Genomic DNA, 23,258 nt, shown 5'->3' with positions numbered 1-23,258 from the left:
AATAAGACAAATATGCCTTAAAACATTATACTTGCCCTCTACAACTAAAATAAAGAAGTAAAAACACCTTAAATATTGTAGTTTTCTTTTCATAAATAGAGAATCTTTCACTCAATGGGAGCTGCTCCTGTCGCAAGTTGATGATGTCATATGTCAATGTGGTCTAGCCCTATGGAATGTATGGAGTGCATATGCTAATAAATATGTATAAATATGAGCATCAAAGCAATATTTTAAATACTTTTTATTAGCATGTGCATTCCATATATTCCATAGGGCTGGACCACACAGACATATGACATCATCAACTTGCGACAGGAGCAGTTCCTATTGAGTGAAAGATTCTCTATTTATGAAAGAAATAAAATATTTAAAGTGTTTTTAGTTTTTAATTTTAGTTATATAATGTTTTAAGGCACATTTGTCATATTAGCCATGGGGTTCCTTTTAAGTTCGTAACAGTTTTCTGGGTTCTTGGGGTGCAACAGTTAATCGATGTATAGTTTAATCAATGACAAAAACAAATAGATTTTAATAAAATTTTTGATTTATAAAATAGAGAAAATCGGTGATTTACAAGCTCACAATGTGGTGGGCCTGTAGATCGGCTATTTTTGCATGACACCTTTGTACGACAGTATAACACATAAGGCTTAATTGTTCGTAAGATATTAGACAATTTAGTAATTCAGCAAATTATTATTATTCAAGTATTTTTATTGAAGTTTGCACATAGGACAGGACAGACAACAGATACATGACAACAATCACAGAACAGATACAGAACAACACAACACCCGTACTCTCAACATTCATGTAGAGTGTAAAAGTCTGAAATGCAATGTAAAAAACCACAAATTGTATATTAATGAAATCAACTATAATTCAGCAAAGTAGGCTATTAACCCCTTTTGACCTGGGAACGATTCTATAAATGTCTTCGAAAAAAGACAGTTTTATGAAAAAGCTATGTTTCTATGTCAGTCGTTCTTTGATTTTTTTCAAAAATAGCAGAACTACAAGCTCGTATAGCGCGCCACTCGGTGGCGCGCTATGAGCTTGTAGATCTGCAATTTTTCAATAGCTATAAAGCATTACATAATACTAACACCAAAAGGGGTTCCCGCCACAAAATGGGTTAAAAGAATAATCACATTTTCCGTTGGTTCGGTAAAAAAAAAAGTAATAAATGGAATTATCGCTGAGAAAATAATCAATAGTTGCAGCCCGACATGCAGTGGCAGAAAGAGTGGTTTTGCTGTGTGTTGCTCTACAGGGTGTGAGGTGGTGGTTTGGTTGGAGGTGGGTGGTGTTGCTCTGCAGGGTGTGAGGTGGTGGTTTGGTTGGAGGTGGGTGGTGGTTGTCCCCTAATGAAGCCTACCGGGAAACCACAAAATCCTCCTCCTGCGTGGTAGAAATCCCATTGGTTCCACTGCTGTTCTACTGTCTCTCCCACAGAAGACGCGATTAGCATTAAAGGACACGCTTGCAGAAAGAAAATATCTTCTCTTTTCCCTCTGCTTTTTGCCTCACACGAGAGAGAAAGTATATGACGGCTCGGAACAACAACGTCCTGCTGTTCTCTCTGGTAAAACCTTGCTAAACTACTTTGTTGACCATGCGGGTTATGACCTGCCCAGAATATTAGCACATTAACGTGACACAAATCCAACCGTTGTCTGCCTTTATCGGAATATTCTGTCATTTCAGGGACGCTGGGGTTCATCTGGTTGTAACCGGGAGAATCTTTTCATTCATGGAGGGATGTTATTCACTTTTATATCAGAAAGTGTGTTGAATTCGACAGATGGGTGAAAAGCCTCCCTCGGCTACTGTCATCATCATCACAGTGCCTTTGAGCAAGACGCTTAACCCCCCCTCCCACACACATGCACGCACGCACACACGCGCGCGCACACACACACACACACACACACACACACTCTCTCGCTTCCTATGAGGTGTAGAGCGCCTGAGCGGCCAACAGCAGTGTTAGATTGTGTTTGTGCTGTTTCCGTTGCTCCCAGGTGTGTCTGTGCATAACGACGCGTGAAGCATGAAGCAGTGCATTGTGGGGCGAATAAAGCATCTGTGCACGGTCTGCTCCCCGGCGATTACATAAAGCTAAAAAAGAGAGGAAAGCACGGGTATCCTAATCCCGCCTGCCTGTTAGCATGCATGCTAACGCACACGCACGAACGCACGCACGCACAGACACAGAAATGCCTTAAAAGTCATATCGGAACACTATTTCAGAAGGGGAGAATTCTGGCTAATGGAGTTCATATGCTGTTGCTCATATCTGTGACGGAGGCGGGAGAGATAGTCGGCATTCTGGACACAGCGAGCGTGGGAAGGTGCTGGGGGGGGGGGATTGGAATGGGTGAGAGGTCGCTGGGGCCTGACCCCTGCCTGGTCATTAGAGCTTAGATGGAGCATGAAATACAAAGCGGGTTTATTTCTCTATACCTTTACATGTAGGCACAGCGAGCAGAGGAATGGAGTATGTATCATCCGTGGCTTAAACTGCCATTCAATGTGAGATGAGATGTACTTTATTAATCCCCGAAAGGGGAAATTGAGAGTGTTTATACAGCAGCATAATGTGACGCATTATAAATTAAACTACAGCTACTGGACGATGAGAAAAACAACAAACACCGGTGGACAAAAACGCACAGGACCAACATAGGACAGTATGCATCGGCGGAGACGGTTCCTTCTCTTCTCTTCTCTTCTCTTCTCTTCTCTTCTCTTCTCTTCTCTTCTCTCCTCTCTTCTCCATGTCTGTAATTGTGTGTGTGTGCTCATGCGCGTGGCTGTATGTTTACGTCCAGATGTGGCTTCCTGTATGTGTCTATCCACTAAGCCCTTTTCCCTTTTGATTCGCTCAATAAACAAGGGAAATGAAATGAAATGCATCAAAAGTTAAAGGCCACAACGGTATTAAGGTCGTCACGGATTATACGCAGCGTGATTCCCCTCCGACGGAGACGGAGAGGGGGAAAAAAGACAAGAACAAGAAAGAAAGCTATAGACAGAGAGAAAGAGGAGAGAGTCGTCTTAACGTTGTCTTAAAAGAAACGCATCGTCGCCTCGTATAGATGGGCTCGTTGGGGCTCGCCGGTGGCGGCGGGTTGTCGTCATGGCAACAGCATGGCGGCGGTGGCGGCGGCGCAGCTCGGCTCATCCTCTCCGCGGGTTGTGTTTTTTCCAGGGAGCAGAGGAGCCGCGACAGAGACCGCCACAAGTCGCGCAGCGGCCACAAGGACAGCCGCTCGGAGAAGTCCGTCACCATCAACGCGCCGCCCACGCCCGCAGAGCCGCTGCTGGGAGGAGGAGGAGGAGGAGACTCGTCTGCTGCGCGGGGGGACGAGGTCCAGGTAGGAGGACGCTGATCCTAGATGAGCTTGTAGATCTGCTATTTTCTTTTCCTTCATTTTCAAAGGATGCGTGATTGTGAATCCCACCGACGTTCCAGGATAGGCCCCCGCCTTATACCATGTTTCTGATTGGCTCCCGGGCATGCATAGTTTTACCGAGGTTAGGGTTAGGGTTAAGGTTGGGTGTATAGGCATAGTTTTACTGAGGTTTAGGCTTTACTAGAACTGCAGTAGGATCCATAATAATGCTTCAAGGACCCCCCCCCATAGTTTTATATAGTCGTTGTTTTTTCATAAACGCCCTACTTGATCATACTACAGTAGCGAAAGTATAGCAGATCCACATGCTTGAAAAAAGTACCGCGAAGCGCCACGTTTTTTTTGCTTTATTTGAATCCTGAAATGTGGATTTGGACGTAAGAGGTTTCCACTTGACAGAGGCGACGGCGGGACCCCCCCTCTGCAGGGACCAGATTGTGCACAGCAGGTGGATCCAAATGGACCCGTGAGAGTCCATTTGGTTCAAGCAATTGGCCAGGTTTGCGTAGGTGAAACACACTGTACCGTCTCTCCTTCCTTCCTTCCCTCCCGTTCTCCCTTTCTCTCTCGGCATGGGCAGGCTCCCGTTGTAGCTGGGGTTATTGTGTTGACATGTACTGGGGCCTTACGCATTCTAATATATGAACAGGAAATGATGCACAGTGTGAGTGATGCGATATAATAGATCACATTGATTGAGAGGGAATTGGTAACGGATGACGGGTTAAACTTGGGCACGAAATGTATATTATTTGATAAGATAGATAGATAGATATCTGTCATTAACTGTCATTGCATCTCTGTGTGTATTTATCATTTTATTTTACCAACTGCATATAGGATGTCATTGTGCTGTGGCGGTAATGTACGTTTGGGAGTGTAGCCAAATGGACCCGCTCATTCCATGTTGTGGTCTCGAAACACGGCATGACACTGCGTGTGTTTTGGCGATAACGCACCGGGCTGAGTGGGACTCGGGGAAAACCCTGTTGTATTTGTCTGGCACGGCGAAGGAGGTGGTGGAGTGTTGTCACCCGCGGAGTTACACGTTATATCGAGTGGCGTGCGAGCAGGTTACGGGTAGAAAGAAGTGATATTATAGGCGACCGTGTTGAGCGACGGTGCGGTGGGTAAGGCAAGGAGAGTGTTGCACGGAAAACCCTGATCCATACATTAATCGGTGTCCCCTCCCAACATGCATTTCACTTGATCTGCGGGAAGACGGCGGGTGCTAGGAGTTGTTTGTGTCGAAAATGAAGTAAATCAAAATGGTGGAAGCAAATAGTTTCTGTCCATGCGCCGTGTCGTTGTGAGATATGGGCCCCAAAGCGAGCAGAAGTCTTGTCTCTGTGCTCAGGAAGGTCTTAGACAGCTTCCACTTTTCGACACTTTTTTGCGACGGCCGACAGACAGGCTTTTCTTACATTTATAAATTTATCTAGAATAGATGGATATCTGCACGTCCGCCACAGACGCCACCCGTCACAACGTCTCAGTTGTTTTGTGTAGGCAAAAGGTAATGCGTAATGCATTACCTAACGGTAAAGTATTACATCAACGTGTGATGCGATTACAGAAGCTCTCACACGGCTCTCACGCGTTAATCATTTGCAATTTTTACTGAAAACCACATGGTTATACGGTAACGGTTACGACACGTCTCGTCTCGTACAGTACTTAACCTCCAATTATAGAACGACACAATCGCACTTTGTAGATGATGTTTCGATTCCACAGCAGCGCCTCATACTGTACACATGCAACCACCAACCACGTCTTCTCTGTCGGGCTGGAAACCTCACAAAAACTACTTTTGATACTTTTGTGTGACGCTGTAGTACGATGAAGTAGGACAGTGGGTTTCAACCAGTGGTCCGGGGACCACCTATTGAAACTACATTTCAAAGACAAATACTGTACCTTCTTTGACTCTTGACTATATATATATATATCGACTATATTAACGGGACCCCCGGGACCCAAGGCGTAAATTATGAATTTACTACTTAATTTCAAAGGTAGTGAAAATAGCAGATCTATTTTTGAGCCTGTAGTACTGTAACTCATGTACAAAGTTGACAGAGCAACTTTCACTTGGAGAGTTGAGTAATATTTGATTACAGGGGGTTGAGTCACTCGCGCACCGCTGACAGTCGCTCGCTCACCCTCATAAGCTATTGTATACATTTGTAACACACGCACACACACACGCACACATGCACACACACGCACATTTCACATCTTTATTTGCATTCACATTTAACAAGAAATTCTTGAACACAAACAATAGTGGATGCGCAAACTTGCAAAACTCTACAACAAGTGCTTCAGGATACAGATCACGGGTACAGGAACACACACACGCACACCCTGTCGGTACAACCATCTCACCTTAGCTACCACCACACGCTTAAACCCCAGAGTTGGAGTACGCACACACCCTCCTGTCTCCCCCACAGTCGGTGCCGCGTCACACCACGGGGCGTCTCTTTTTTCAGAAGCCGCTTCCCCTTCGAGACGGGGATTATGCGCAGATTAATCGCGAGTCAAACTAAGGCCAAAATGATAATGGTGTGTATGTACAGTACACGGGGCCATCTGGGCCATTCCTGGCGTATGGCAGCGGGGCCTGCATGTGTCAACTTCTTGGCAAGGGCAGAGCAGGGCAATTACTGTACACGGACCTTCAGATCGAAGGGAGAATGTTAATGCACAGCGCAGCAAAGGCTTTAGAAGCCCCAGACACTAAATCAATGTTCATCCATTTGTATATGGACCCTTGCCGGTCCATTTGGTTACATGTGTATACGCTGCTCTCAAGAGTTAAATTAACACTGAGTAATTGACTATGCGTACCAAAGTGGATCAGTCCAAAGAAAACGGTGCAGTGCTAGTCTGCATAATTGTACCGAAATCTCACAAACCGCAACAGCACCGCAACTGTCTGCACACGTAGCAGCATGTTAAGGGTTATTTTGTTGAAAGGCAAATTCAAGGTAGGCCCCGTGTTTTTGTGTTGTTTCGTTCTTAGTTTGTGTATGAATGCAGTGCATGTAGTAGTATATGATCACATGCATAATGGACATTAGACAGGGGTATTTCTCTGTTTGCTTCACGTTTGACTGCCGGCTATCAGTAAGGGACATTTTGTCTAGCCCAGGGGCCCTTGGGAGGGTAAATCCAGCCCTGCACAGATTTGTCTATACACAACTGTATTTTCAAATGTATCTAAAGACCAGAATCATTTAACCTCCTTGAACCAAGCATCGCTATTTTGGGCGTGACTTTAAAGGTGAAAATGTCTTTTAATGTTTTTAAATAGAGCGTATATACCATAAGTGGTTAATAAGTAAGTCCAATGTTTCACTCGCATATCTCGGTTGGCAAGAATCTAAATCTTTCCCCAGACAGACACCCGTCAGCAAGGCGCTTCAGGTGTGCAAAAATAGCAACATTTATTTTTTTAATTTATTGATTAAATTGTGAATTCATAAAGAAACCAGGGAATTAATCTTCTTAATTAAATTGAAATAATTGACGTGGAAATTGTCTGAAAAGCATTTATCCACTATGTCTGGGTTTTGCTGGAAGGCTTGGGTGGAATCCTGACTGACACTTCCAGTGTATCGACTGCAGGCGGAGGCTTTGCAGGGCATTAGGGTGTGTAATTGGTCGATTGGCGTGTGATATCTTATGTCGGGTGGAAACCATCTATGTCCAAAACTTAATTTTCAGGAAATGGAAAAAAAGGAACTGTGTTCCAATGAATCCAATGTAGTTATTAGTTTGTCAGTTCTCTTGTCAATACTTTTTATTGGTTAAATATTTGCTGTCGAAAAAAGCAGATCTACAAGCTCACAATGCATCAGGTCGAGACGTGTTGTGAGCTTGTAGAGTGGTTATTCTTTGCTAATTTTGCGTGCCGCACTTGCATGATGAATTAGGGAATTCATTTAAGTAAAACAAACTTTGAATATTCAAATGGAGGGGGCACGGTGGCACAGTCGGTAGTGCTGTCGCCTCAGCAGCTAGAAGGTCCTGGGTTCGATTCTGTGGGTGCTGGGGGCGTGTTCTCTCCTCCGCGTCATCAGTGCCCATACCCGAGGCGGGGGTTGGCGAAAGGGCCTTTCTGTGTGGAGTTTGCATGTTCTCCCCGTGTCCCCTAGGGTAGGTACCCTCACAAAAAACATGCAGTAATCCTGGTCTCTAAACTGCCTCCCCCTGGCCAGCCGAGGCGCCTGATGGAGGGGAAAGGAACTGGTTGGAATAACATGTTCCTTCCACGCGTCCAACCGGGGAAACTCCCCCGTCAGGTGAAAATAAGCGGCTTGGACTCCTCATGCATTGAAGGAAGCATGAGGTCAGTCCGTTGCTCTCCCCAGGTTGACAGAGGGAGTGTAGAGCCCAGGATTACATTAGATAATTGACACAAAAATCGCGGGACAAAAAACTAAACAAAAAAACCATTAAAAGTTAAAACGGACGGAGATGCCTTTGGAGATACAGGGTTTCTGCACAACAAGCTGGGCTATGGAATGCAGGCAGTTTAGCTTGCAGGTACTGAAGGATGAAGTGTGCTTCATTACATGGAGATCTTACCAGTTAAAGCTGTCAGGAAATGAATGAGACGGAGAGATGGGGACTGTAAACAGGCAGACACACACTGCCTTGGTCATGAATGAAAATGTGGCTTATACACTACACTACTGTACTGTACCCCTTTGGGATAATAGTAAACCCCTTTCTGAAACACTGCACGGACACTTAGAGCATAGACAAATCAATGCAGGCTACCCTGGCTGGGTGCAATCATAGCTGCGGTGTCACATTCCGCGCAGCTTGACGCCGCAGCGTTGATTGCATGCAGCTGGCCTAAACAGGGCACCTCTCTCTGTGGATTGGTCCATAGGCTGCAGCAGCTGGGGGTCTACCAGTGATTGAAGTCCCACTTACACCCCGAAGTTGACTTTCATTAGCCAGTGGACTCCCATTTAAAAATGCTTCTGTCCAAGGGACTCTGATATGAGTCTTTTTTTTTTTTTTGAGAAATACTGGAAGATATTGTTAGACTATTCATCTGTACTGTCATGAATTCCTTGTATGACCAGTAAGACACATAGAGTATTAAAAGGATAGAGACTGATCTGGCGCGAAGCTCCGCCCCCTCCGCTATTCATGTCAGTGGAAGTTGATCAGTGGCGTTTTGAAGCACCCGGAGGGAACGTCTTATTTCCGCCTTTTTGGGCGCATTTCCGCATTGGACCACCACATTTTAGTGGTCCAATTGTGCGGAAGTGCAACCGAGCGCTCTATGTTAAAGCCCAGCTGCACGGGGTTTCCTCGCCATGAATCCACGGGTCCGCCTGCAGTCCTTCCTCTTACCACTAGGGCCCAGCGCTTCAACGTTGGAGTGCCTCACTGGCCCCTTGGTAAGATGCCCTTACTGGTGGTAATACACGCGTGCACACAACCACCTGGGTGACGACAGACTGCTGGGCGAGAGCTGGCGCTTTTGGCATGGGGGGGGGGGGGGGTCAGATCAACATATGGAATGAATTCTGTACTGGCCATATATGGAGCGTGTTTTGATTGTACAGGGTTTAATGAGGTCAGATCAACATAATGGAATGTCGGAACAGGAAATACGGGTGGGGAAGGACCAGTTCTCACATGTCAGAACAAGTCAGCTCCATATATGGAGATCTAAGGGTTTGAGGTCAGATGGAGAGTTGCTGGCCGGCTCCATATATGCAGATCTAGGTGATGATCCAGTCTTCTCCATGTATGGTTATCCAGGGTTAGATGAGGTCAGTGTCGTGATCTTCATATATGGAGATGGCCATGTATGGTGGCGTGACGTCATGAAATGGCTTACGGTCACTAATCGTCACTACAGCCATTTCATGTAGTGACCATATATGGAGTCGTGATGTCACGAGGCGTGACAATAAATGGAGGCGTGATGTCATGAGGCGTGACCATATATGGCGGCGTGGGGTGACTGACTAACTGACGGACGGGAGATGCAGGTTTTCATAGTGAATGCGAGCTGCGGTCGCAATAATAGTGAAGTGCAGCCACTATAGAATCGTAGTTAAATTAATCTACTTGGCTGTGGACCGGCTCAATGGACCCCTGGAGTGCAGTTTGAAGTGTATTACACTACCGTCTGGCGTTGTAGCAAAAAACAAAACAAAAAAAAAGACAAAACAGACAATGACAAATGCAAGCACAACAACATCCCCTGACCTTCACAGTAAAATCCTCACTTTTAATTTTACTCTGAGAGTGCACTGTAGGTCCCTGTTTACGCCCTCAGAGTTAAATTAACGTTGAGCATTTCACTGTGTACTTGGCACTCCTTTTCCCACTGTGTGTGTGTGTGTGTGTGTGCGTGTGTGTGATATACAAATATCATTTTTTTTGTCTGCATACACAAGGTCAAATTGCTGATGCTTGAGTACATTGGCTCTAATATGTTTAACCATTTTGTTTCCTACACTGGTGTTGTCCTTTTTTCAGGCTTATTGTTTAGTACGGTCCTCACTACAGTAAAGACTACTACTACTACTCTTCCTGGGGTCCAAAAACACAATCAAATTAAACAATGTAATTTCGCATTACATAGTTAAAATAAAACAAAACAAAACAAAAATAATTGAAGATTTCAGTCTTCAATTATACCTTCTATAAATGATATTACACTTTGTTTGGTTTACAACCAGCAAATTAAAACATAATATAAACTACAAACTAAATATCGTATAACCTACTACTCATTTCTAGGCCTCGGCACCAGCTCCACAAACTCTGCGGTGACAGTCGGAGATACATCGGCAAAGCCACCATTTAGGCTATACTTTGTCATGTGGGTAATTGCAATCGGACGCAAAACTATGGCGGACTCCACTCACTGCCAAACTTTACGAGTGTGTTATATCATTAGCAATCAGGCACAATTGACGCCCCAATTCATGCTGCAACCGGGCCAGCACAACCCATTCTTTGTGAGTATTTTACTGTGTAGTAGAGCAGTGGTTCATTGACACAATTATTAGAGAATGTCTGTTACCTCTCCTATAATACAACATGGACTTGTTGACAAAGTCCTATCAAACGATAACAAAATATAGTTTTGGGGTCTGAGAGGCTGTAACTCATCATCATAATTGTGGTCCGTGGCTCTCATGCTGAGCAAATAATGGACCGTGGTATGAAAAGGGCTGAAAAAAACCGCTGCAGTAGAGGACGGATGGGTCTAATTTGAAACGCATTGACAGGATTAGCCAGAAGAGCAGAGAGAGAGAGATGTCCTTCCGGCAGCGTGTCTCATTCATGCTGTGGGCTGTAGGAGTGCCGCTGACAGGGTGTGGAGTGTTGACTTTACTTACTAGTGCAAGCAGGGCCACCAATCCTTCAGAGAGAGAGAGAGAGAGAGAGGCTCATTTCAATGCTAAGCCTCTGTGTATCTGAGTGTATTTGTACGTGCAAGAGGGAAAATGTATTTGACAACGTGCGTGCGCGTGCGACCCGTGCGTATGTGTGTGTGTGTGTGTCACACTAAGCTGTGTCAGAGTCTCAGTGTTCAGAGCCGTGTTGATTACCCCACTACTAGTGGGACTCCATCACAGCTCTCTCTGACAGTGTACTGCTGCACAGCCCTGCGTTGCACAGCCCCTGCGCTGCACTGTTCCTCTGTGGTGGGGCTGTTCCTCTGTGGCGGGGCTGTTCCTCTGTGTATTACTTTGGAAAGTGAGAGTCACAGACACACACCGAAGCGTTTCCCCAACATTGGCCCCGTGACCCATTTTGTGGCCCGTTTTTTTTTACCCTTTCCTAGGAAAAACTAAAGAAGAAAAATAACTCTGTATGGTATTTATTTTTATTTCTTTATTTGACGGGGACAAAGCTCATTAATCAACATGTCAGTTTTCACATCAATGTAAATGGGCCAGAGTTTAGCTACAAAAGCTACATTTCATCTGTAGTCCCTGAGCAGGCTCTTAGAAAATGAATGATAAAAGAAAGACAGAGTGTATAGTGTGCCAGCAACACAACACCATGCTTTGATACCGTGTGTGCATTATGTGCAAGCAGCACCCAACACTATATCCATACAAAAACACAATACAATACAGTACAATACAGGAACAGATAAACATGGTACAGGGGACAGAACAACCGCAAAGTGAAGTGAAAAATGACACCGGTGGTATTTTAGTACAATTTAACTATAGTTAATTTGTCTGCTAGAGTAGGGGTCGGTGATACCGTGATAAATATGGTCTGGACGATACAATATCTCCATGATATGTCTATCATTTGCATTTCTATACCTTAATTTGTACTTCTGTAGAACGACGTATTTTGGTCTAAATGGTCTGACTGTTACTCATTTTACTTTTAGTTTTTGTTACCTTATAGTTGTAGGTGGTTGAACCGTTAAGTAATGTCAAAGAATTGTGATAATATCGTCTATCGTGAAAACAATATTGTGATATTATATTTAAAATGTCCATATCGCACGGCCCTATGCTAAAGTGTGCTAATACATTATAATTAAATTAGCTAGAGTATGTTTAACCAATATAACTACTGTACTTAATCTGTATACTAGAGTATGTTAATATGATAGTTTATCTGTATGGTGTATGTATGTATATCCGTATGATAGTTTATATATTAATACAATGTGTAAACCTGCAGTTGTTGAGGTGGTCTCCCTACTTTTCCATTGAGACATTTAGACAAAGAAATAGTCACATTTACCATTAATAATAATAATATCTCGCCCAGGCGGTGGCGTAACCGTCTGGGCACCCGACTGGTAATCCAGTCGCAGTGTGCCGCGGGTTCGACTCCCGAGCCCGACACGGCCTTTACTGCATGTCTTCCCCCCCATCTCTCTCCCGTTTCCTGTCAGCCTACTGTCTGTCCCTTCAAAAAACCAATAAAAAGGCGTAAGCCGCAAAAAATATCTTAAAAAAATAAATAATAATATGTCAAATGTACTGTACGTAGTGCTTTTCTTACCAGCCTACAGGCACTTCTAACCACCTGTAACTCTCCACAAACTTCTTGGTTGGTTCCTAACCTCCTCTCTCTCTCTCTCTCTCTCTGTGCGCACATAGACGCTCTCCCTTGCGTGGGCCTCGGTGTACATTTCCAGTTTAATTGCTCGATGTGTTTGAACAACACTTGACGCTCACCCAACAGACTGCCGAAGCGCAGGGAAGCAGGCCAGGGCTGCAGGCTGTATTCATGCTAATGCCAGCCATCATTCCCAGCCAATGGGGTCGCCGCGCGGGACCCATTTCTGGGTCATGCAAACCAATTTTTTTTTTTTATGGATGGCAAAGTAAATATACCCATTTGTTTTTGTTTGCGCGGTCCTCCCTTAAGCCAATTTTATTAGAAGATAAAGAATACAATAAAAAGATTATAAAAACAAATTAAGAAAAAATCTATACTTTTAAAAAACAACAAAAAGGGTGAAGATGGCAAAAGAACGGATCACATTGCGACCCGTTTCGAGGTTGTAGATTGGCTATTTTTCACAGTTTCTGAAATAGGGCTTAAGTGATTAAGTGATTAATTCATGATGTACTGTATTTATCTGTACAGTACAGAGGGGGGGGGGGGGGGGGGGATGCATCATTTCTCTTTAGCATCTCGCGGCTAAAAGGTTTGGGAAACACTGACTGAAGTGTGTGCTGTGATGCATTAGCTGCACTCTCTCTCAGACCCTGCAAACGGAGTAATAATGAATAGAAAGCATGACCTGACTGAGGCTTCTTGCAACCACCCAACTGTGTCCTGTTTTTCTGGCTGTCCTGTGTTCGGTGTTGCCAATCATGTCCCTTATCATGATTCATAACCCATTCAGGCCTGACGTCGGCACATTTTAACGATTTTTCAAAAATAGCAGACCTATACAAGTTCATAGCGCGCCACTCGGTGGCGCGCTATGATTATTATAACATAATGTTTAAAACACCAAAAGGGGTTCCCGCCCCAAAATGGGATAAGTGACTTTGGGCTTGTTGTTTTCTGTAAAGTCGCTTGTATAACATTTGTAGTTACAGGTTTCATTTTTTTTTTGGGGGGGGAGGGGGGCTTGTTTCGAAACTGTACAGTTTCCTTCCTAATGTGGTTTAAACCAGACGTTTCTGCTGAAACAATTTCATCCCAAGGACTGCCTAAATTAAAAATATAAAAAGATACTCTTGTAGAAAGGCTATATTATTTTACTTATATTGACCCTATAAACAATTTAGTATTATTTAGTATATGTAAGGTTTTGCACACTCAAATGGTACCTCGTCAGATAATCCCCACATATCCTACAACAACTTCTGTGAACAGACTTCAATGTAGTAGCTTTTCATAAATTATATTTGGCTGTTCTGCTGTCATGAAAGTTTATAGTTAGAGAAATTCAAAGTCCAGCCGTCTGCTGTCCAGCCTCTCCCACCCCTCACTGGGGAAAGTTCTGGGAGGAAAACAGAAACGGGGCGAGTCTTCTTGTTACCGCTTGTTTCACCGGCGCTGTGGCTTGTCATGAAGGACAATGGGAGCTCGGTGTGAAGCTTAAGGCTCTTAAGTACTATGAGCCTCGTATGGAAACCAAACGACTGCGGGGTCCGCCTGGTGTGTTCTTCAGCTTCATAACGTAACTGGATACGGGACGAGGGTTATAGCTGGAGGTGAGCGAGCGTAGCTTAGCTTATGGGCTAAAATGTATACCGGCCTCTGCTTTTGTAGTCGAGGAATTCGCGGGAGCCGAACGCCATTGAAAGAGGTGTCACATATATATATAGGCGGGAAAAGTGATCCGTTATTTAAACCACGGGGGCGTTCTTTTGGTAATTGGCGCCTACCCCCCCCCCCCCACACACACACACACACACACACGCACACACCGACACACAGAGCTCTGTTTGAACCACAAAGTGGTTTAATTTATTGTTTGTTATTTACTGCTTGTTCCACTGGAACGCACAGGTGTGTGTTGATTGGGTTGGGCTAACGGCTACTGAGTGCGGCTGGGCAGTTAATTTGAAAGTATCTTGAAACCGACTTTTAGAACCAAAAACCGACATCATATTGATCATGCAGATTAATGGAAATATTGTGTTTGTATATATCAGAAAATCATGGATTTGTTTCTCCACTGACTAACTAAATCAAGTAGTCTGATTAAGCACTTGACTCGCTCTCTTTATCTGCCTCCCTAAAACGACTTTGGATGAGTTGTAAGCAATGTTTGCCTAGAACGACATTTGGACGCGTTATTGGGTTATTTTTAATCTGCTATTTTCCCCTTTTCTTTTTTTTTTAAATAATCTTTCATTAATCACTATACCGAGGCAAAAGTCCATATCTCACTACTGAGACCGGGGGGGGGGGGGGGGGGTGGCGGGGATGAAGAAAACCTGCATCCTTTTAGCCCATAATGGCACATGACTGGACACATCGCATAATGTATCAAACCATTACAATTAAAAGCATTATAGAGTCATGTTACACGCTGCATCATGGCAGAAAACACAGACGCATGCATCCCCCCCCCTCTCTCTTCGATTCGAAATCTCAACCGCTCTCCTCTCCATCGTCTGCCCCACCCCACCCTCTCCGTACCCATTTTATACCTTCCACTCGTCGGCAGCTCGGCTCCCTCTAATTACCCTCAGCTGCTCTGCTATCTCAGCTGTTTTCAACGACGGAGGGCGGTGGGTGGGTGGGTGGGGGGGGGGGGGGGGGCGGTATATATACGGTGTGGGTGGGTTGGTTTAGTCGAGGCTGTGTGCGGCGGCTGCTGTTTGTCTGTTTTTTCCGGGTTTAACGACGGCATTATAACTGTCACCATTCCTTAGGCAGACCACAGCGCAGGTAACACCTCTACCCCTCCTCCTCTCCATCCGGGAGGCGCGGACCCCACGATGTCGGGCACTTGGACGGAGCGGAGCTCTTGCATTCACGCTTGGGATCCTTGTCCCATGGTGAGTGGTCTTCAACGACTCTCTTAGCCTCCTCCCACTACCCACCCACCCCACCCACAAGTTGAGCCGAGGCTCCTTTCATGTCTGTGCCGCCGAGCCCCGTGTGGTGTGTTGTGTGTGTGTGTGTGTGTGTGTGTACTGTGTACGGTACCTGTGTTTGCTCTCTCCCGGGTGTGTCATCATCACCATGCTCTGATCTGTGTAGGTGGGCTAGAGAGAAAGATATGTGGGGAGAGGTTTTGTCGCGTCTGTTGTCGTCTTTGTGCCGTTTAAACATCAGCGGCGAGCCTCCATGCGATCGCAGGATTAAATCCAGCAGTTGCATCTTCATCTAATAATAATAATAATAATAATACATTTGTATCACAAAGTGCCAAGAACTGAGCACTCCTTCAGTGGTCTCATTAGGTTAATCTGTGTGATTTACTGTAATCACCAACATCTACATTTTTGATATACTAGAGCGGTGCCCGTTGGGCACTGCGGCCTACTTGTAACGATGCAAGTTGGAAATGCATGCCCCACCTAGTTATTGTCTCCACCAGTCCCGAAGGCATGGGGGGAGAGACACACACACACACACACACACACACACACGTGTGTCTGTCCGTCCGTACGTCCGTCCGTCTGTGTACAGCTAATCCCTGGCACCGTTAACCGTTAATCTAGGGGTGATCAGGTGTGGCACGGAGGACACAGGAATGTTACATTTAGCAGCAGGACACAGTGTTTTGTTGTTGTGCTGCCTTCCTTGGCGGCATCTGGGTCTCGCCAAACCACAGTCTCTTTGACTCTAACCAGTTTGCCATTGCGTTACACCGTCGCTTCCCAACCTTTTCGTTTAATTTTAGTGACCCCTAATCTGTTATGCATTGATTGATTATGCCATGGACGGACGCCGATAGTTGATATGATCTTTTAATTTTTTTGGGGGCTTTTTATACCTTTGGGATCCCAACCTGAGAAGAGTTGTATTGATTGGACCAATATAGTCTGTCATTTGATATAGACTTACTTCAGATTGAATATGTATACATATATGTGCCCTATAGTTGTGTTTACTTGTACATGTAACTCATTTAGCCCGGGGACCCCCTGGAAACCAGTCACGGACCCTTGGGTGTCCCCGGACCTGTTATAGCGCCACCAGGATGCCACAACCTGACCTGCCCCGGTGGAGACCTGTGCCCCGATGGGGACTTTATCTAGCACTTTATCTGTGTCCCTTTTATGCCCATATATGGAGTTCTTTGCGAGGCATGCCCAAATGTGGAGTCTATGTGGATGTGAGAACAATCATTGTGACGCCTGATCAGGCCAGCTCCATATATGGAGATCTAGGGGTGATCAGGTGTGATGATCGCCTTTTGCTTTTGTGCTGTTTCTGGACAACGGTGTGTCCCGCCGACTCAAGGCCGGGCACTGCACTCCCTGTGGGGGTGTGTCTAGTCGCTGGGACGAGTGCTTCTCGAGTTCCGTGGTCGATTACGTACACACACACACACACACACACACACACACACACACACACGTACAGAGACGTGGTGCATTTATAGATCTATAGATAGATAGAACTACATGTTCGGCTCATTTTATCGGTGTGTTTGAGGGCGGTGTTTTAGTACGTTTTTAAGGCGGTTGTGACCGTGTAGAGCTACATATACACGGCGCATGGTGGGATGGAGAAGCGGCGTGGCAAAAGGCCACGGCAGCGAGCGGCGTGGCCGCCGGAGAGAGCGCTCTTGTCGGCTGTGTGCACGGCGGTTGGCGGGCGCGCCGTTCTCGCGTGCCCGAGCATGCGGCGTCGGACCTTCGGCGCGCACGAGGCAATTGGCCAGTCGGGTCATGACCTGCAGCACGACCCAGGTGTGCAGCTGTAACCTTACATACACAGGAGGAGACACACACACACACACACACACACAGACATCATGAGTGCGCGCACACACACACACACACACACACACACACACACACACACACACACACACACACACACACACACACACACACAGAGCTACAGTATATACGCCATCGCCTACAGGGTGACACCGGAGTGCTCACTGGGCTGGAAGCAATGGATGGAGAGTGGAGCCTAGGCGGTGGTGGGGGGGTGGGGAGGGGAGGGGAGGGGGGGGGGGGAGGGGAGGGAGGGGTGCATGAGAGAGAGGTCGCCTTGAGGCGGGAGGCGGATGTAAGGTAGGAGAGAGGAGAGTTTGAACAAGGAGAGGAGAAGAATGAGAAGAACAGATTGGAGAGAGAGAGAGAGAGAGAGAGAGTGTCAGTCCCTGGTATGTCCCTTCTGCAGCTAATTGGTGTGTTGTTTTGTTTCACTCTGCCTCTCTCTCTCTCTCAGCTGTTTGTTTAATGGACGATCCTCCCTCCTTATTTCTCTCTGTCCAAGTGCCACCCCCCCCCCCACCCCACCCCACCGTCCTGCTGTCAGGACATCTAACGTTAACTCGGCATTGCTCTTTCACTCACTCACTCCCTCTCTCTCTCTCTCTCTTCCTCTCTCTCTCGCTCCGTCTTTTCTCCACAAAGCCACTCGCATTAAAGCGCGGAGAGTGAGTGAGTCCCATACAATACCTCCTCAGGCATGATGGGAGATATTTTTATATATAAGGACGGATAAAGCGAGTGGGGGGGGGGGGGGGGCAGGCAGGCGGGCTGCAGCTCAGCAGAGGCAGAGGTCACACACACACAAACACTCGCACACACACACTCACTCGAGTTGGATGGAGGGATGCTAAGCTGCGAACACATTCTGACGATGGTGGTGGTGGAGGAGCTGTTGTTTCGCGCGTGGCGCTGCCGTAGCGGAGAAGTACTGCACGTGAGGTTCGGCGGGATTTAGCTCTTCCGCGCAGGTCCAGGTCTTCCTGTATAGTCCTCGGAGGGGTTTGGGGGTGGCGATGGAGCCCGTGGAGGTGGAGGAGGTGGAGGAGGAGGAGGAGGTGTTTGTGTTGTGCGAGCCCTCCGAGGAGGACTCGAGGGAAGCGCTCATCGGCACCACTGTGGAAGAAGACTCCAACACTACCTCGCCGCGCGAGCTCAGTCCTGGCCCGGGGTCGGGGACTAAGTCGGCCCAGGTAAGGCTTTAATTGGCTTAATTGACAGGGCTGACACTCCCCCCGATTGGATGGTTTTGATATAGCTTCAAAGGTATATATAACGCACATCGACTGGTGGGTGCTGGACTATAAAGAAGAGGCTTCATTAAGGTTTCGTGCTGTTGAAATGTCAACTAAAAAATTTTCTTCGTGTGACTTCAGGAACTATGTGTGAGGGAGATGCATTTAAAACCGTGAGTGTTCCTTTTGACTCTTGAGAGTGTGTGCAAATGGACCCTTTCGGGTCCCATTTGCGCACACTCGGGGTCAAAGGAACGCTCAGGATTTGACTGTGTGCGTGCTGTGGCACGGAGGACACAGGAATGTTAAATTTAGCAGCAGGACACAGTGTTTTGTTGTTGTGCTGCCTTCCTTGGCGGCATCTGGGTCTCGCCAAACCACAGTCTCTTTGACTCTAACCAGTTTGCCATTGCGTTACACCGTTGCTTCCCAACCTTTTCGTTTCATTTTAGGGACCCCTAATCTGTTATGCATTGATTGATTATGCCATGGACGGACGCCTAGTTGATATGATCTTCTTTTTTTTTGGGGGGGGGGGGGGCTTTTTATACCTTTGGGACCCCAACCTGAGAAGAGTTTTATTGATTGGACCAATATAGTCTGTCATTTGATATAGACTTACTTCAGATTGAATATGTATGTATATTCTTGTATGTGCCCTATAGTTGTGTTTACTTGTAACAATGGTGCAGATTAGCTAAATGACAGTAAACACAATGTTTTGGGCCGATCAAATAATTTGTGAGAAGAAAAACATGGCACTTTTTGTCTTGTTTTTCTCATTTTTCTTGTGTTCATTGTCATGATGTGTCACACAACTCGAGTTGGCTTTTGTCCGCGGCGTAATCGTCTTTAAATAAATACTTTTTGAAAAGTCTAACGAGGAAAATGAACGAGGAATTCACTTCTGGTTCTATATAGCGTCGTCATGAAAGGGGGCGGGACTGCGACGCTCTATAGACCGGCGTCTACCAAGTATATAAGATTTAACTTAAGTGCATAACATTCAAGTGATTATAACCTACTAACATTCAAACATTCATAACATTCAAGTGATTATAACCTACTAACATTCAAACATTCATAACATTCAAGTGATTATAACCTACTAACATTCAAACATTCATAACATTCAAGTGATTATAACCTACTAACATTCAAACATTCATAACATTCAAGTGATTATAACCTACTAACATTCAGACATTCAAGTGATTATAACCTACTAACATTCAAACATTCATAACATTCAAGTGATTATAACCTACTAACATTCAGACATTCAAGTGATTATAACCTACTAACATTCATAACATTCAAGTGATTATAACCTACTAACATTCAAACATTCATAACATTCAAGTGATTATAACCTACTAACATTCATAACATTCAAGTGATTATAACCTACTAACATTCAAACATTCATAACATTCAAGTGATTATAACCTACTAACATTCATAACATTCAAGTGATTATAACCTACTAACATTCATAACATTCAAGTGATTATAACCTACTTGAACTGAGCAGAGACGACACTCGTCAGTTCATCGGGACACTCTCTCCGTTTTCCTCCCGAATGGCTATACGTTGAAGCGTGTCAAATGGGGAGTGAGTGAATAATCTCTTTCACCGTGTACTATAATTATAACTCCTTTCCACTCGGCAGGCCTGATTCTTCTTAGCCCTCCATTGTCTTCCCCCGTCTCTCCTCTATCCCACGTGCGTATTTCTGGGAGAAACATTGCTTAAAGTGATTATACCCTCCCTTGTTACGCCAAGCCTTTTTGGCAGCTGCTCGTCCTGTGTCCGCACTCAAGAGCCACGGGTATATAGGTTCAAATGCATGTGAAAAAGCCCTTAGGAATGCATGCAGGCTTGTTGCTTTGCTTTACAGTTTACACAAACAAAACGTGCACAGTACTGTACAGTACACATGCACATATGCATTATGCATTACAGTATATGCATTATACAGTGCACACAAGGATGAAGTATAATATGCCTTACCCTTGTGGTGGGCATTGTCCGTATCTATGCTTGCACAAACATATGGATACTCTTCACAATCATGGATGCATGCACACAGTCGCACTACTGTACACCTTGCCTCCTAGGAGTGCGCCTTGGCTGGGAGAGCATTTTGACCCGCCGGGTCCATTTGGTTCCATCCTTGGAGTTGTGTAGCCCCACTTATACCACTCGCTGAGCGGCCGTCCGGAGGCTTTTAACGGACGGCCGGGTCTATATACTGTAAGAGACAATAGGAGTTATTTATGGAGGAACGGTCCCGCGGAAAAAAGGTTGCAAATGCCCCGTGATGGAGATTAGAGCAGAAGTTGTGCGAGTTGCAAACGTGTAACGTTCACATATACACAGACAAGAATGGGCCTTCTTTGGATTTCTTTTCGTGTTTTTTATCTGGCTGATCGTTGACAACGCTTCCCCTTTAGCTCTGTTCTGGTGTTTTCAATGGGAGGAAGCGAGGCTTTCGGGTCACCCCTGTTGTTGACACCCTCGCACAGCAGGCGCCTGAGAAACGGAGCCCAGAATCGTTCGGGACAGGAGATTAGTAGAATGCTTTATGTTTAGTTTTTTTTGTAAGGCCCAGGTTTTTTTCCACAGCTGCATGCAGGATTCAATTGGACAGAATAGAGAACATGGATCAGAACAGGGGGAGGGAAACCACCCATATGACTCTCCTATGCCCATGCTTTGTCTGTTTGTGTGTACACCATAGTGATGACTTGATTGGCTGAGCACCCCATAGCGATGATTTGATTGGCTGAGCACCCCCATAGTGATGATTTGATTGGCTGAGCAATGGACGTATTGAGGCTAAAAAGTGAGGACAAATAAATGGTGGTTTTCACTGGAGATGTCCCGATACAGTATCGTCATCGGCCCTTTGTCATATCGGTATGGTATCGGCGAACATGCCACTATGCCAGTCTAACCACCGATCACGACACAGCTATTGCAGGTAAATTAAATGTTGAGCCATGTGGAGTTTGCTTTCGAGTTGCCAAAACTGCAAGTGCACATTATGAGTGAGGAGATATATATATATATATATATAGCTAGATACAGTAGCTATAAACGCAACACGAGATCACAACACTGGTATCGATATTCGGTATCGGCTAACTCAGAAATTGTAGTACCTGGATCGGATCGGCAACTAAAAGTAATAATAATCAGGTCATCCCTTAGTTTTCACTGTAGTAATGTATAACTGGATTACATAGAATCACATGTTAACCCATTTTCTATTTTTCAGAAAACTGTGAATTTCTATGTGATTTCTATGTTAATTCATACAAGTATACCGCTGCAGCCACTGTGGGAACTATTTAGGATCATGCAGTGGAAAGCCGTGGAGCTGATGTCATCGTCACATTATTAAAAGCGAGAAGAAAAAAGTTAGAGGTGATTAATGAATTAAAGACAGCCAGGTGACGGTTGATTTGTTTAGAATTTGGCAGCCAGTAACACGGCGAGCTGAATGTCGGCTGCAAAGAAAACGTAATCAGTGTTGGAGCTTTAACCCATTTTGCGCGGGAACCCCTTTTGGTGTTGGCATTATGCCATGCTTTAGCTATTGAAAAATAGCAGATCTACAAGCTACGAGCTTGTAGGTCTGCTATTTTTGAAAAATCGTGAAAATGTGCCTCAAATTTGGAATATTATTCTTTCAGAACGAACGTTTTTAACTCAAGTCATTGCTTCTGGAGGGTCCCTGGAACAACATATTTTCAGATGGGGGTCAATTAAATTACAGATCATTTTTGGGGTCCTTGACATGAAATATTGAGTGATATAGGCCTAGAAAACATTTTAGAAGACATTTATTTCAGGCCTAAATGGGTTAAGCACCGTGGCTGAGCCTGATGGATGTCTGAGTGTGCACCGGGGGACCTTAGGACACTAATGTGAGCTACTTATCATAACGCAGGGAGCTCCCAGGAGCTGTGGTGGAAAGGAACTAAGTATACAGTATATTACTTAAGTACTGTACTTAACCCATTTTGGGGGCGGGAACCCCTTTTGGTGTTAGCATCATGTTATGCTTTAGCTATTGAAAAATGGCAGATCTACAAGCTCATAGCACGCCACCGGAGTGGCGCGCTACGAGCTTTTAGGTCTGCTATTTTTGTAAAATCAAAGAACGACTGACATGGAAACATAGCTTTTTCAGAAATTATTTGAAATTTGAAATTACCCACTTCAGCCCTATATACATTTCGGGCAATTTGATAATAGCCAATCTACAAGCTCACAATGCGTCACACTTGCGACACATTGTGAGCTTGTAGATCTGCCATTTTCAAAAATACTTTTTATACATTTTGAAAACTTGTGATTTGGGACACTCTGCATAATGAGTACTTTTACTTTTGTACTTGAAGTATATTTTGATACCAATACTTTTGTACTTTTACTCAAGTACATTTTGAATTCTGGACTTTTACTTGTAACGGAGTACTTCTACATTGCAGTATTGATACTTTTAGCCTAAAACAATTGAGTATACCGGTACTCTTTTTCCACCACTGCTTATCAAACGCATGGCGGTTCCCAGGAGAAGAGTGGCACTGTGCGGGCACGCCACATCCTGTCTGCTCGAATTTCACACGATAAGCCATCACCATGGTGATGCAATACTCCTCTCCTCTCCCCTCCCCTCCCCTCCCCT

The 23,258-nt window shown here is 45.2% G+C and overlaps 1 protein-coding gene across 3 annotated transcripts in view; it reads left to right on the top strand.

The window, feature by feature from the left end:
* The window catches only part of LOC308311668 (vang-like protein 1), a 106,364-nt gene that overhangs the window by 35,877 nt on the left and 47,229 nt on the right, over positions 1 to 23,258 (top strand). For 2 of the 3 annotated variants that reach the window (XM_080758455.1, XM_080758454.1), the window contains 2 exons: positions 3,218 to 3,383; positions 15,299 to 15,424. In XM_080758455.1, coding sequence (XP_080614581.1) covers positions 3,218 to 3,383; positions 15,299 to 15,424 — 292 coding nt within the window. The remainder of the gene's footprint in view (positions 1 to 3,217; positions 3,384 to 15,298; positions 15,425 to 23,258) is intronic. The other variant, XM_080758456.1, reaches the window with a different exon arrangement.

The sequence above is a fragment of the Protomyctophum bolini genome, assembly GCF_963924005.1.
Source record: "Protomyctophum bolini genome assembly, chromosome: 24".
NCBI classification, from domain to species: Eukaryota; Metazoa; Chordata; class Actinopteri; order Myctophiformes; family Myctophidae; genus Protomyctophum; species Protomyctophum bolini.
Note: the sequence above shows the minus strand (reverse complement) of the source record. Positions and strands in the feature narration are given on the sequence as shown.